The 16,684-nt window shown below is 38.5% G+C and overlaps 1 protein-coding gene across 2 annotated transcripts in view; it reads left to right on the top strand.

Moving 5' to 3' along the window:
* Positions 1-15,675, top strand: part of IBTK (inhibitor of Bruton tyrosine kinase) — a 102,435-nt gene extending 86,760 nt beyond the window's left edge. For both annotated transcript variants that reach the window (XM_068551673.1, XM_068551672.1), the window contains exons 27-29: positions 13,016-13,087; positions 13,501-13,633; positions 14,395-15,675. In XM_068551673.1, coding sequence (XP_068407774.1) covers positions 13,016-13,087; positions 13,501-13,633; positions 14,395-14,526 — 337 coding nt within the window. In that variant the 3' untranslated portion in view covers positions 14,527-15,675. The remainder of the gene's footprint in view (positions 1-13,015; positions 13,088-13,500; positions 13,634-14,394) is intronic.
* Positions 15,676-16,684: the final 1,009 nt, after the last annotated feature.

Genomic DNA, 16,684 nt, shown 5'->3' with positions numbered 1-16,684 from the left:
GTATAGAAATGCAAGAGATTTCTGTGCATTAATTTTGTATCCTGCTACTTTACCAAATTCATTGATTAGCTCTAGTAGTTTTCTAGTGGCAGTTTTAGGATTCTCTATGTATAGTATCATGTCATCTGCAAACACTGACAGCTTTACTTCTTCTTTTCTGATTTGGATTCCTTTTATTTCTTTGCCTTCTCTGATTGCTGTGGCTAACACTTCCAAAACTATGTTGAATAATAGTGGTGAGAGTGGGCAACCTTGTCTTGTTCCTGACCTTAGTGGAAATGGTTTCAGTTTTTCACCATTGAGGACAATGTTAGCTGTGGGTTTGTCATATATGGCCTTTATCATGTTGAGGAAAGTTCCCTCTGTGCCTACTTTCTGCAGGGCTTTTATCATAAATGGGTGTTGAATTTTGTCAAAAGCTTTCTCTGCATCTATTGAGATGATCATATGGTTTTTCTCCTTCAATTTGTTAATATGGTGTATCACATTGATTGATTTGCGTATATTGAAGAATCCTTGCATTCCTGGGATAAACCCCACTTGATCGTGGTGTATGATCCTTTTAATGTGCTGTTGGATTGTTTGCTAGTATTTTGTTGAGGATTTTTGCATCTATGTTCATCAGTGATGATATTGCCCTGTAGTTTTCTTTCTTTGTGACGTCTTTGTGGTATCAGGGTGATGGTGGCCTCGTAGAATGAGTTTGGGAGTGTTCCTCCCTCTGCAATATTTTGGAAGAGTTTGAGAAGGATAGGTGTTAGCTCTTCTCTAAATGTTTGATAGAATTCACCTGTGAAGCCATCTGGTCCTGGGCTTTTGTTTGTTGGAAGGTTTTTAATCACAGTTTCAATTTCAGTGCTTGTGATTGGTCTGTTCATATTTTCTATTTCTTCCTGGTTCAGTCTCGGCAGTTTGTGCATTTCTAAGAATCTGTCCATTTCTTCCAGGTTGTCCATTTTATTGGCATAGAGTTGCTTGTAGTAATCTCTCATGATCTTTTGTATTTCTGCAGTGTCAGTGGTTACTTCTCCTTTTTCATTTCTAATTCTATTGATTTGAGTCTTCTCCCTTTTTCTCTTGATGAGTCTGGCTAATGGTTTATCAATTTTGTTTATCTTCTCAAAGAACCAGCCTTTAGTTTCATTGATTTTTGCTATTGTTTCCTTCATTTCTTTTTCATTTATTTCTGACCTGATCTTTATGATTTCTTTCCTTCTGCTAGCTTTGGGGTTTTTTTGTTCTTCTTTCTCTAATTGCTTTAGGTGCAGGGTTAGGTTGTTTATTCGAGATGTTTCCTGTTTCTTGAGGTAGGCTTGTATTGCTATAAACTTCCCTCTTAGCACTGCTTTTGCTGCGTCCCATAGGTTTTGGGTCGTCGTATCTCCATTGTCATTTGTTTCTAGGTATTTTTTGATTTCCCCTTTGATTTCTTCAGTGATCACTTCGTTATTAAGTAGTGTATTGTGTAGCCTCCATGTGTTTGTATTTTTTACAGATCTTTTCCTGTAATTGATATCTAGTCTCATAGCATTGTGGTCGGAAAAGATACTTGAAATCATTTCAATTTTCTTAAATTTACCAAGGCTTGATTTGTGACCCAAGATATGATCTATCCTGGAGAATGTTCCATGAGCACTTGAGAAAAATGTGTATTCTGTTGTTTTTGGGTGGAATGTCCTATAAATATCAGTTAAGTCCATCTTGTTTAATGTATCATTTAAGGCTTGTGTTTCCTTATTTATTTTCATTTTGGATGATCTGTCCATTGGTGAAAGTGGGGTGTTAAAGTCCCCTACTATGATTGTGTTGCTGTCGATTTCCCCTTTTATGGCTGTTAGTATTTGCCTTACGTCTTGAGGTGCTCCTATGTTGGGTGCATAAATATTTACAATTGTTATAGCTTCCTCTTGGATCGATCCCTTGATCATTATATAGTGTCCTTCTTTGTCTCTTGTAATAGTCTTTATTTTAAAGTCTATTTTGTCTGATATGAGAATTGCTACTCCAGCTTTCTTTTGATTTCCATTTGCATGGAATATCTTTTTCCATCCCCTCACTTTCAGTCTGTATGTGTCTCTAGGTCTGAAGTGGGTCTCTTGTAGACAGCATATATATGGGTCTTGTTTTTGTATCCATTCAGCCAGCCTGTGTCTTTTGGTGGGAGCATTTAATCTATTTACATTCAAGGTAATTATCGATATGTATGTTCCTATTCCCATTTTCTTAAATGTTTTGGGTTTGTTATTGTAGGTGTTTTCCTTCTCTTGTGTTTCTTGCCTAGAGAAGTTCCTTTAGCATTTGTTGTAAAGCTGGTTTGGTGGTGCTCAACTCTCTCAGCTTTTGCTTGTCTGTAAAGGTTTTAATTTCTCCATCACATCTGAATGAGATCCTTGCTGGGTAGAGTAATCTTGGTTGTAGGTTTTTCTCCTTCATCACTTTAAGTATATCCTGCCACTCCCTTCTGGCTTGCAGAGTTTCTGCTGAAAGATCAGATGTTAACCTTATGGGGATTCCCTTGTGTGTTATTTGTTGTTTTTCCCTTGCTGCTTTTAATATGTTTTCCTTATATTTAATTTTTGACAGTTTGATTAATATGTGTCTTGGCGTGTTTCTCCTTGGATTTATCCTGTATGGGACTCTCTGTGCTTCCAGGACTTGGTTAACTATTTCCTTTCCCATATTAGGGAAGTTTTCAACTATAATCTCTTCAAATATTTTCTCAGTCCCTTTCTTTTTCTCTTCTTCTTCTGGGACCCCTATAATTCGAATGTTGGTGCGTTTAATGTTGTCCCAGAGGTCTCTGAGACTGTCCTCAGTTCTTTTCATTCTTTTTTCTTTATTCTGCTCTGCAGTAGTTATTTCCACTATTTTATCTTCCAGGTCACTTATCCTTTCTTCTGCCTCAGTTATTCTGCTATTGATCCCTTCTAGAGTATTTTTAATTTCATTTATTTTGTTTTTCATCGTTGCTTGGTTCCTCTTTAGTTCATGTAGGTCCTTGTTAAATGTTTCTTGCATTTTGTCTATTCTATTTCCAAGATTTTGGATCATCTTTACTATCATTATTGTGAATTCTTTTTCAGGTAGACTGCCTATTTCCTCTTCATTTGTTAGGTCTGGTGTCTTTTTACCTTGTGCCTTCATCTGCTGTGTGTTTTTCTGTCTTCTCTTTTTGCTTATCTTTCTTACTGTGTTTGGGGTCTCCTTTTCACAGGCTGCAGGTTTGTAGTTCCCGTTGTTTTTGGTATCTGTCCCCAGTGGCTAAGGTTGGTTCAGTGGGTTGTGTAGGCTTCCTGGTGGAGGGAACTAGTGCCTGAGTTCTGGTGGATGAGGCTGGATCTTGTCTCTCTGGTGGGCACGTCCACGTCTGGTGGTGTATTTTGGGGTGTCTGTGGCCTTATTATGATTTTAGGCAGCCTCTCTGCTAATGGATGGGGCTGTGTTCCTGTCTTGCTAGTTGTTTGGCATAGGGTGTCCAGCACTGTAGCTTGCTGGTCGTTGAGTGAAGCTGGGTCTTGATGTTGAGATGGAGATCTCTGAGAGATTTTTGCCGTTTGGTATTACGTGGAGCTGGGAGGTCTCTTGTGGACCAGTGTCCTGAAGTTGGCTCTCCCACCTCAGAGGTACGGCCCTGATGCCTGGCTGGAGCACCAAGAGCCTTTCGTCCACACGGCTCAGAGTAAAAGGGAGAAAAAACAGAAAGAAAGAGGCTATAATATAGTGAAGTAAAATAAAGCTATTATAAAGCAAAGCTATACTGAGGCTGCTGGGAGAGATTTCCCTTTCTCTTCTTTGTTCACACAGCTCCTGGGGTTCAGCTTTGGATTTGGACCCGCCTCTGCGTGTAGGTCGCCTGAGGGCGTCTGTTCCCCGCCCAGACAGAACGGGGTTAAAGGAGCCGCTGCTTCGGGGGCGCTGGCTCACTCAGGCCGCGGGGAGGGAGGGGTACGGAGGAGGCGGGGCGAGCCTGCGGCGTCAGAGGCCGGCGTGACGTTGCACCAGCCTGAGGCGCGCAGTGCGTTCTCCCGGGGAATTTGTCCCTGGATCATGGGACCCTGGCAGTGGTGGGCTGCACCGGCTCCCGGGAGGGGCGGTGTGGAGAGTGACCTGTGCTCACACACAGGCTTTTTGGAGGCGGCAGCAGCAGCCCCAGCGTCTCACGCCCGTCTCTGGGGTCCGCGCTGATCGCCGCGGCTCGCGCCCTTCTCTGGAGTTCGTTTAGGCGGCGCTCTGAATCCCCTCTCCTTGCGCGCAGCGAAACAAAGGCAAGAAAAAGTCTCTTGCCTCTTCGGCAGCTGCAGACTTTTTCCCGGTCTCCCTCCCAGCCAGCTGTGGTGCGCTAACCCCTTTCAGGCTGTGTTCACGCCGCCAGCCCCAGTCCTCTCCCTGCGATCCGACCGAAGCCGGAGCCTCAGCTCCCAGCCCCGCCTGCCCCAGCAGGGGAGCAGACAAGCCTCTCAGGCTGGTGAGCGCTGCTCGGCGCCGAGCCTCAGTGCGGGAGTCTCTCCGCTTTTTCCTCTGCGCCCCTGTTGCTGTGGGATCCGCGCTGTTAGCTGCGGCTCGTGCCCGTCTCTGAAGTTCGTTTAGGCGGCGCTCTGAATCCCCTCTCCTCGCGCACCAGAAAACAAAGAGGGAAGAAAAAGTCTCTTGCCTCTTCGGCAGCTGCAGACTTTTTCCTGGGCTCCCTCCCGGCTAGCTGTGGTGCACTAACCCCTTCAGGCTGTGTTCACGCCGCCAACCCCAGTCCTCTCCCTGCGATCTGACCGAAGCCCGAGCCTCAGCTCCCAGCCCCGCCCGCCCCGGCGGGGGAGCAGAGAAGCCTCTCGGGCTGGAGAGTGCTGGTCGGCACCGCTCCTCCGTGCGGGAGCCTCTCCGCTTTGCCCTCCGCACCCCTGTGGCTGCGCTCTCCTCCGTGGCTCCGAAGCTTCCCCCCTCTGCCACCCGCGAAGGGGCTTCCTAGTGCATGGAAATCTTTCCTCCTTCACAGCTCCCTCCCACTGGTGCAGGTGCCGTCCCTATTCTTTTGTCTCTGTTATTTCTTTTTTCTTTTGCCCTACCCAGGTACAGGGGGAGTTTCTTGCCTTTTGGGAGGTCTGACGTCTTCTGCCAGCATTCAGTGGGTGTTCTGTAGGAGCAGTTCCACGTGTAGATGTATTTCTACTGTATCTGTGGGAAGGAAGGTGATCTCCGCGTGTTACTCTTCCGCCATCTTCTCTCCTCCCCCGGTTTTTCTTTTTTTAATGCAAATCTTAACCTTGTAGGATAAAAGCTAGAGTTCTTATATGGCCTTCAAGGCCCACATAGTCTAGCTCCTGCCAGCATCTTTAGCTTTATCTTTTAATATGATCTCTGTATTTTAGCCACCTTGGCCTTCTCTTAGTTTCTCAAATACCAGTTACTTCTTCCCACTTACTTACCCTTTGAATAGTTGACTCTCCTCCAATCTCTGTCCAGTCATATTTGAAGAAGTCTGACTTGTCTTATTCTCTTACTGGGTCAGTTTCCTGTTACATGTCTTCATAGCGCTTCTCACTCATCACACTCACCACAGTTAGTGTAGTCCCCCCTTGTCTGCGGTTTTCCTTTCCGTGGTTCTGGTTACCCGTTGTCAACTGTAGTCTGAAAATATTAAACGGAGAATTCCAGAAATAAACAATTTTTAAGTTTTAAATTGTACGCTGTCTTGAGTAGCGCGATGAAATCTCTCGCCATCCTGGCTCCATCTTACCTGGGACGTGAATCATCCCTTTGTCCAGCGTATCCTGCCCGTTAGTCACTTAGTAGCCATCTGAGTTATCAGATCGATTGTCAGGGTATGACAGCGCTTGTTCAGGTAACCTTTATTTTACTTAATAATGGCCCCAAAGCACAAGAGTAGTGACGCTGACAATTCAGATGTGCCGAAGGGAAGCCGTAAAGTGCTTTCTCTAAGTGAAAAAATGGAAGTTCTCGACCTAATAAGGAGAGAAAAAAACCTGTATCCTTAGGTTGCTAAGATCTGTGATACAAGTGAATCTTCTATCCATGACATTATGAAGAAGGAAAAAGAAATTCATGCCAGTTTTGCTATCATACCTCAGAATGCAGAAGTTACGGCCACAGTGCGTAAGTTCCTAGTTAAGATGGAAAAGGCATTATATTTGTACAAGATACTTTGAAAGAGCGAGACCACATTCACATAACTTTTATTACAATATGTTGTTATAATTGTTCTATTTTATTATTGTTGTAACTTTCTTACTGTGCCTAATTTATAAATGAAACTTTATTATAGGTATGTATGTATAGGAAGAAACATGGTATGTATAGGGTTCAGTACTATCCGCAGTTTCAGGCATCCACTAGAGGACTTGGAATGTATTCCTGTGGATAAGGGGGGGAACTACTGTACACTTAACTATTGGTGTGATTCTTTGTTTAATGTTTTCGAATACAAGTATTTTAATGTCTCTATTTTTAGCTGTATGTTCAGTGAGAGGGAGGAAGATTGGTCTTTGCTCATCACTGATTAGAATGTTTCCTAGCATGTGGTAGGTGCTCAGTGAGCATCTGGTGAATGAGGAGAAGAATAAATGAAACAAAATTGTAGCTCTGTTTCAAGTACCATTTACTTCTAATGTAATGAGTTATATTGTATGCCTTAGATGCATAAATGTTAAGGTATGAATGTTAAGATTGTTTTTGTAATATTTTTCCATTTTAAATATTGAATGTATTTTTTAAAATTTATTTTCTTTGGATAAATACTTTTATTTATCGTGGAACTTTAAAAATTTTAAGGATGTGTGGTTTCATAGTTGATCGCTAGGGTGTGCTATAACATCAGGCTCTTAATTGTGAAAAGTGGTATGTGCTGTTAGACTGCTTTGCAAATTTTAGTTAAAGGAGTGTGTGATAGTAGTATCATGCTATCCATAGCTTGGGTGTTTGGCAAGTGGAAGTTAATGTTTTAAATAGCTGTTTGTTATCATCTGATCACTGAGAAAGAAAACAGCTTGGGTTTCATTTTTAATTTCATCATAGAAAATATGTTATCATAGGAGAGCTTTTTTTAAGGAAATAATAAAACATAACAGATAAAGTAAAATATTAACTAACTCAGCAAATTATGGGACACTTGATATACGTACAGTATTCTGCTGGCCTCTCTTGGGTATATATAAAAGTATAATAGGCGCATCCTTAAATATGTTTGAAATCAAGTTGGTAAGTTTATGCACACATGGAATTTAACTGACAGAACAAGAATAAAATTGCAGTATAATATAACCGTTAAAGAAGTCACAAAGCAATATATGACTAAGTGCTGTATGAGTAGTTCAGAGAAGGAAAAATGACAGTGGGCTAGACTTGTCTGGAAAAACTTCATTGAGGAGGAAAGGCTTGAGTATTAAGTTCATAAACACTTTTCCTATTCAGTCGCAAATATTTGATCGTTATATTTATGGCCATATGAATAGTGTTAGAAAAATATTGATCCATTTCATTGCTACTAGCTTTTGAACATAGGATGGGATTTTTTAAAAGAAGAGAGGAGAAAGGGCAGTATAAACAGAGGAAATAGTGGGAATTAAAGCAAGAAGACAAGAATGCTTATGATTCTTTAGGGAATCAGGGTGGCAGGGATGGAGGGCTCATCTTAGGAAATTCCACAAATAATAAATTCTTGTTTTAATTGTAGGAAATGTGATATTTTTTCCCCCCAAGGCTAGAGAACTAGAAGAATGGCAGTGTTGTTACTTATTGATGTGAAAAGAAGGATTAATGCAGTTTCTGTTTGTTTATTGTTACTTCTGTGTTGTTTTTCATTTTAATGTGTTTTCTTTCATTTTCCTTTCACTTAAATACCTCCTTATGTAACTCTAGGCAGAAAATGTGATCTTGTGTTTCTAATTAGTAAGGAAAACTATGTGTGAGACAAAATCATTCTATCAGCTCTAATTTTATATAAAATCTTTGTAACTGGGATAATACAAAATTCTTTTTAAAAATAGTCAACTATGTGAGCAAAAAGTAATTTAGTTTTTCTCTTGAAGTCTAAATTTGGCAAGAGTAATATTCTTCAGTTTGAACAAAAATTAGCCAGCCCTTTTATGTTGGTTTTATTTTCAGAAGGCTAAATTTTATATGGATTATCTATTGGGATGTCTATTTGTGTTGCAAATACCTAAGGCTTAATAATGCTGTTATTTATTGTTGGAAAGCTTATACTTTTTTTTGTATTTGTTTAGTCATAGCTCTGTTTTATTTAGCAATTTTGCTTCATTGTAAGATGAAATTTTGACAGACTTATAGCTGTTTAAGTAAATTTATAATTAATGAGATTATCCATAGGAAAATCATTAATGGAAAGAATGCTAACATCTTATGGAACAGATTTAAGTCTAATGCTAACAGCAGCCCTCTGAACCTTTTCTGAAACGAGAACAGTAATGCCTATCATATGAAAGTACTTTATGAATTACAGAATGTTACATAGATAAAGTTGTTATACTTAAGCTCTGATTGTTTGGCTTTAATTTAACAAGGCCTATACAAGATACTTTAGTCCTATATTCAGTTGTTTGCCAGTGACATCATTTTCAAAGATAGGGCTTATAGTTGCTGCTTCTTACTTAACAATTAAAAAGTAATTGGTTCTATATGATTTTTGCATTTCTTTGAACATGTCAAAACACTTTAGCTGATCCCTAGACACCAGGATGATTTTTCAGCACCAGTTTAGTCATTATCTGTTTTGTTATGCTGTGTTATAATTTATTGTCCTAGAAGGCCTTTAATCTCCAGCCCTGACTGACTTAAGGACCTTTCAAGGAACTTAACCAAGGGGACTTACATTTAGCCTGTCCAAGGTAGTTATCTGTTCCATTAGAATGTAGAATTTTCCCGTTTATTTTATAGTCATTTTAGTTTAGATTCTCATCATCTCCTAACAGGTTTATCCCAACAGCTTTCTAGTTCATCTCCTTGGCTTCATTTTTCTTCTGGCTGGAAGTCTTTTACTTCATCCTGGAGACTTTTCTTATTTTTTTTGGATGTCATAGGTCAGGTACCCGGCAGGATTCAAGTCATAGAACTTCATTAAAACTAAGAACCTAATAAGTACCCATTTTCATTTCATTTTGTATTTCGGTACCCACATCTGGAAGGAAGAAGTTATTAGTAATTCGAAAGAATAAGGAATTTGTTAAAGAAAAACTCTGCTTTTACTCTGTCCCATATTTTAAATCCTTTGGCTTTCTGCTTCAGTTATTTATTCTCTAATTACTTTTTTTTTTTACAAACAACTATGTTCCAGGTGTTTTGCTGGACAGTGAGATACAAAGATGAAAGAAACAGAGTCCTGTACCTTGAGAGACTAGTCTAGCAGTTAAGACAGATGTGTGTGAAGTTTTAGAACAGTAATTGAAGTGCTCTAAAAAGAGAAAAGGTGATATATTTGAACCAGTCCTTAAAGAATGAGAAGACATTTTTAATGGACTGTATTCTACACTACAGTGTATGGAAAATACACTGTATTCTGAGTGAAAAAGGCCTGGATTTGAGTTCTGTCCTTACCATTTTCCCAATTTGCGAATCAGGCAAATTATCGAATATTCTTTGAGTATTAGTTTCCTAATCAGTATAACGGAAATAATGCATGCTTTCTTCACAGAGTATTACAAAGATTAAATGAGATAATGTATATGAAAATACTCTCAGTAAATTTGTTTGCCCACTCACACATCAGGTTTAAACATTTTAGTTCTTACTGTATTTGTACTCTGACCCTACCATTTCATTTTAACTTTATTTCCCTCCTAATCTCTTAATCCAATCATTCGGTTTATTGAAGAGAACAACCTACCTTTACTTAAGCCAACAAAATCTTTTACCGTTCCATGTATTTGTATGACCAAAACCCTATCTCAATGCCACTCCGAGTCTCAGCTTTAATGTCATTTCCTCAGTGAAGCCAACAGTTTATACCCTCCTCCATATTGTTAATTTCTCCTGTGAATCCATAGTACTTGGTACACATTGGTATAAATATTAATTATATACTCTCACATTGCTTTATCATTCTTTTTTTTTTAATAGTAATCTTTTTATTTTTTTTTATTTTTGGCTGTGTTGGGTCTTCATTTCTGTGCGAGGGCTTTCTCTAGTGGCAGCAAGTGAGGGCCACTCTTCATCACGGCGCGCGGGCCTCCTCACTGTCGCGGCCTCTCTTGTTGCGGAGCACAGGCTCCAGACGCTCAGGCTCAGCAGTTGTGGCTCACGGGCCCAGTTGCTCCGCGGCATGCGGGATCCTCCCAGACCAGGGCTCGAACCCGTGTCCCCTGCATTAGCAGGCAGATTCTCAACCGCTGCGCCACCAGGGAAGCCTGTCATTCTTAAATACCTTTTAAAATCTCTTTTACCAGAGTTTTTTTTAGTGGAGGGGACTGAGTTTTAATCAGCCTGATTTTCAGTACCATAGTACTGACACAAACCCAATAAATGTGCATAAATGAATCAGGAAGTCAGTATTTTAGGCCCTGTTTGTTCACTTGCTGTTTGACTTTCTGTTGTTAAACCCAGCTAGACCTAAATTTGCTTATTGCTGAAAGAGGGCATTGGATTAATCTAAGTAATTTCTAGTTATCTTTCTAAGCATAAAATTCCACATTTAGGCCATGCTCTATAGTTCCTTTGTTAATTTTTCTCCTTACAGAATGCTTCTTACCCCCCCCTCATTCTATAGCCCTTTTATTGTCTTCTCCATCATTTTTATAGTCCTTATAGTCAGTCAGAAGACCTTTAAGTTTGTTTTCTTAAATTCTTTTCTGTTGTATTATATCATTTTATATGTTGTTTCCTGATCTAGTTTGTGAGTTCTTGGAAGGCAGATTGTGTCTTAAGTTTCTGTCCTGTCAGCCACATGTAACTCATGAAGTTAGAACACACCCTCTCACCATACACAAAAATAAACTCAAAATGGCTTAAAGACTTAAATATAAGACATGACAATAAAACCTCCTAGAAGAGAACATAGGCAAAACATTCTCTGACATAAATCGTACCAGTGTTTTCTTAGGTCAGTCCCCCAAGGCAATAGAAATAAAAACAAAAATAAACAAATGGGACCTAATCAAACTTACAAGCTTTTGCATAGCACAGGAAATCATTTAAAAAAAAAAAAAACAGCCTACAGAGTGGGAAAAAATATTTGCGAACTATGAGACTGACAGGGCTTAATTTCCAAAATATACAAACAGGTCATACAACTCAACAACAAAAAGACCCTATCCAAAAATGGGCAGAAGACCTAAATAGACATTTCTCCAAAAAAGACATACAGATCGCCAATAGGTACATGAAAAGATGCTTGACATCGCTAATTATTAGAGAAATGCAAATCAAAACTACAATGAGGTACCACCTCATACCAGTCAGAATGGCCATCATTAAAAGGTCTACAGATAAATGCTGGAGAGGATGTGGAAAAAAAGGGACCCTACTACACTGTGGGTAGGAATGTAAACTGGTGCAGCCACTGTGGAAAACAATATGGAGGTTCCTCAGAAAACTAAAAATAGAATTACATATGATCCAGCAGTTCCACTCCTGGGCATGTATCTGGACAAAACTATAATTCAGAAAGATACATGCACCCCTAGGTTCATAGCAGTACTACTGTTCACAATGGCCAAGACATGGAAGCAACCTAAATGTCCATCAACAGATGAGTGGATAAAGATGTGGAATATATAAACAATGGACTATTACTCAGCCATAAAAAAGAATGAAATAATGCCATTTACAACAACATAGATGGACCTAGAGATTATCATACCAAGTGAAGTAAGCCAGAACAAGAAAGACAAAATACCATATGATATCACTTATATGTGGACGCTAAAATATGACACAAATGAACCTATCTAAGAAACAGGATCACTGACATAGAGAACAGACTGGTGGTTGCCAAGGGGGAGGGGGTTGGGGAAAGGATGGAGTGGGAGGCTGGGGTTAGCAGATGTAAGCTCCTGTATATGGAATGGATAAACAACAAGCTCCTACAGTATAGCACAGGGAACTATATTCAGTGTCCTATGATAAACCATAATGGAAAAGAATATTTTAAAAAAAGGAATATGTGTGTGTGTGTGTATACACACGTGTATAACTGAATGACTTTGCTGTACAGCAGTAATTAACACAACATTGTAAATCAGCTATACTTCAATAAAAAAAATTTCTGTCCTATCTATAATCCCTGGAGTATCAGAGTATTTACTGTATTTTTTCTTGCTCACAAAATTTAGACTATATATTACAGTCACAAAATTTGGCTGCTAATTATCTTGTTTCTATGTGTTTTGAAACTCAGTGCTAATTTGTCACTCTTATTCATAAATGTTCCCAATATAAAACATTCTTCACAAAGTTGTCTGTATTTCCTAACATATGTTTGATTACAGTAAATTAGCTATATGAATATTATTAGAAAAAAACAGACCATTTGTTTTGTGGGGGAGTATAGTTGATTTACAGTGTTGTGTTAGTTTCAGGTGTACAGCAAAGTGAATCAGTTATACATATACATATATCCACTCTTTCTTAGATTCTTTTCCCATATAGGCCATTACAGAGTACTGAGTAGAGTTCCCTGTGCTATACCGTAGGTCCTTATTAATTATCTATTTTATATATAGTAGTGTGTATATGTCAATCCCAGTGTCCCAATTTATTCCTCTGCCACCCCGTTTCCCCCTTGGTAACTGTAAGTTTTCTACATCTGTGTCTCTGTTTCTGAAAAACAGACCATTTCTTCCAAGATCTTTCCCCATGGTATTTTTACACAAGATTTTATAACTACCTACAGATTTTTTTGTTGTTGTTTACTTACAATTTTAAAGGTACGTCTGATTGCATATATTAATTTGTCTTCTGAGTCAGGGCCCTGCAATTCCTCCTCTGTATTTCTATTAATAAGCTATTTTACTAATGGTACTAGAAGCTTTAATCTTCAGTTTTTGTTGTTTTGCAGATGTTCTACTCATGGTTCCCCAGGACCAGAAGGCAACCATATTTCAGATGTACCACTTCTAGATAGTCCCAAGTAAGTTTAATTGATTAGCTTTGGGACCTCAAAGCTAGACTGCTTTTTAGGACTGAGAGAGAATATTAAGAAATTGGGAATATATTGTATGATATTGAGTAGAATGTATTATCTGAATACTTTCTGCTCCACAGTTTGAGTTACCTTTCTGTTTAGTTATATAGCTTTGCTCCATTCCACTTTTTGGTGTTTCCAAAGTTTTCTCTACAGCACCAATCCAAATAAAATATTAGTTCTCCTTGTTTCTGTTTGTCACTTTGTCATTCTGTAAGTTGAATGCAAAAGCTTCCAGGTCCCCTTACATTATAGGTCACAAGGAAAAAATGTAACACTGTTAAAGAGTATTTCAGAGGAGATTTTGTGTGCAAAAATTTGGCAGGATGAATGAAAACTCATAATTCCTGTTCTTTCAGTCCCTGGCTATGTTCTTCATTGCCTGCTCCTTCCGTGCTAGCCCCAGTCACTTTTGCATCTATTGTAGAAGAAGAGCTACAGCAGGAAGCAGCTCTTATCAGAAGTCGAGAAAAACCCTTGGGTTTGATTCAGGTAAATAACATGCTTATTTGGGTTTAATTTACATTTCATTCTTAGGTCTTAAGAAAATTCTCTTTGTTTGCTTTGCAGAGGTGCATGTATTTATCACATTAAAATGTGAGTGCAATGTAAAACAAAACTGAAGCATTCAGCAAGTATTAATTGAAGGTATTCAGGATAATTAATTTACAACTAATAAATTGGGCTAAAGCTAATATTTTTAGCACTGGTGATGCTTTGGACTGTTTTAGTTTTTGAAAGTGGCCAGTAGAGAACTTGGCATTATCTAGCTCTACACCTGGCTTATGTATCAGTAAGAGTTCTTAGGTTGTAAGCCACAGACACCAAGTCAGGCTAACTTAAGGAGAAGAGAACTTATTTGAGAGACACTGAGATTCCACAGACTTAGCTGAAAACCAGAGAGCCAGGCTTAGGAAACAGACAAGACTCATAGTTGTCCTAAAGAGCTTAAAGAACTAGACGACTTGTACAACAACAGAAAGTATCTCACAGGATGAGCAATTGGAATGAATGGATTCCAACAGCTATCTTCAGTTTCTTTTTCCTTGCTCTAGATTAAAATCAAGGGAAGGTGGGTATCTGATTATTCTAACTCAGGCCTCAACCCTTTTGAAGGGGATAGCAGGATACCTATTCCACTGTCTTGTATGAAATGGTAGTTCCACAAAAGGAAATTGGAAAGCTAATAGAATCCTGCTCGGTTTATAATTGAAGGAGCAAAGCAACTTCTCTTTTTTCCTTTCTCCTTTCAGATTGAGGAGCGTGCGATACAAGATTTATTGGTTTTCTACGAAGCATTTGGCAACCCTGATGAGTTTGTCATTGTTGAAAGGACACCGCAGGGACCACTGGCAGTACCTCTGTGGAATAAGCATGGATGCTAGTTCACCACGGAGTTGAGATACAATTTTCATAAGTTGGGATTGTTATAAATACATGCTATGGGAAAAGAGTTCTTACAAATTTGGTAACAGATCATTCTAGATAGAATAAGAAAGGATTTAATTTCTTTACTGAACTTTAAGCATATACTGTTTGTATGATTAAAAAGAAATCCCTCAGAATTGTGATTTTAGTAACCTTTTGTGTAAAAATGTGTGAGAGGAAAAACTTATTAGAACTATTTCTTCTGAATAGTCTTAAAAGGAAAACATGAGTGATTGAAGTGTAAAATTTAAGAGTGATGCATTAAAAATAACTTTCCATTTGAGAATTTGGGATAAATAATTTAGAAGATTTTTGCCAAATATCTTTTTTTTTTTTAGTGTGACATTGATGAGCTTAAAGTAGGAGTGTCAGCCATTACTTTTGATCCATTGATAGCCAAAATTTTGTGTTTGCTATAGTAGTTATGCCTCCATTCTTGTGTCTTTCATCAGGCTTTGAACGTTCTGGCCTGATTTTTAAAGCTTGAGCTGCTTGAATGCCATTTTATTTCGGTTTCAACAACACATTCTCCATTTTGCATTGAACTGTGGAGTATGGTGGAAAGGAAATAAGAATACTATTCTGAGCAGCTTAGTCTAAGATAATAGTTTCTTATAAGATTTGGAGTCATTGTGGGGATTGTTTCTGGATGGGGAGAGGAGACCTTATAAAAGCCTTATTGTGACAGAATCCATTTCTGAAAGTGTTAAAATTTTCTAAAATACGTGCTTAATTATACATATAAGAATTGAATAGTTTGGAAGAAGGCTGGCTTACAGTTACCTTTACAATGTTACATAATCAGAAATTCTCTGAGCCTGGGTTATATGAATAGACATAAACATTGTTTTCTTTACAGTATGCTGTTTGGGTTGTTTTTGAGTGGTTAAATTTTTAAAAAAACAAATGTTAAATCTGTGCTCCAGCACCTAGACAAATTGGGAAGGTTAATGTTTCTGAGAAATAATAAGCCAAGGGGAACATACAGGCAAATCACTGCTATAATTAGGTTGACGAAAATACGGCTGAAATTAACTCAACACTTGAGCTCCACCCAAAGCAGCAAACTTGTAAGCAAATGTGCAATAAAAAATAATCTTGATCCATTTCACTGTTACTGTGTGTTTGATATCTTATACTATATTGACACCTATTATAGGAGGAATTACGAATGATTCCTCCTAATATCATATATTGTAGCCAGTATTTGTTGAAGTTGATGCTGTATCCATTCCTTAACTACTTAAAAAAGGGCAGTTTTCCTAAAATGCACCTGCATGTTTGAGTAAATTGAGAAGCAATGAATTTTATGGATGTTGCTGTAAAGAGATTTTCTGAAGTAATTGATTTATTTCATTTGAACCTTTGATTCTTCCACGCTTCTTGGCATCTTTAAAGATACCATAAAGTGATGATTTCCGTGGTGTACTCCATGCTGCCTGGGAAGCACCCTAAGGGCCTTTGGTGAGTGGGATGTGAAGGAGGAGCCAGGGTTGACCAAGTCTGTGGGGTGGGTTTTAGGTCTTCACTAACCTCATTCAGAGCAATTGCACTTTACAACCTGTTTTATATAGTGGAGTATTATATAAAACTTCATTTGGGAGAAAAAAGTTCTTTTGCTAGTAAAATGAAAGGTAAGCACTGCTACAAACTACATGAAGATAGCAACCCAATACACTGACCAAAAAGCCCAGGAAAGTGATGGGTTTTTTCCTTAACATTATTCTGCCTACAATAATTAACTCACCTTTAATCCCATGATGTCAAGAAAGTCTTAAGACTCTAGAAATGGGCAATTTAAGGATCAGTGGGATGAAGAGGTTTTTAAGATTGACCAGAACAATCACAGAACTCCTTAGCTTAGAAAGGTGTTGATTGGATGGGGAATTGGGATTGGGGGTAGAGGTGTCAGAGCAGAATATGCTTAAAATTTGCAAAATCAAGACCAGTCAGGTAAAGTCGTATTTGTTGACAAAATACTAGGATTCAGGACTTTTTGTAAAGTCCAAAGAGGTGGCTTTTAAAATAGATTGTAGACAATCTTTATAGAGGAACAACAACAGATTGTCAGTTGAGAAAGGTATTGCTAGTTAATATCTTGGTTGGTTCTATACT

The sequence above is a fragment of the Eschrichtius robustus genome, chromosome 9, assembly GCF_028021215.1.
Source record: "Eschrichtius robustus isolate mEscRob2 chromosome 9, mEscRob2.pri, whole genome shotgun sequence".
Lineage (NCBI taxonomy): Eukaryota > Metazoa > Chordata > Mammalia > Artiodactyla > Eschrichtiidae > Eschrichtius > Eschrichtius robustus.
Note: the sequence above shows the minus strand (reverse complement) of the source record. Positions and strands in the feature narration are given on the sequence as shown.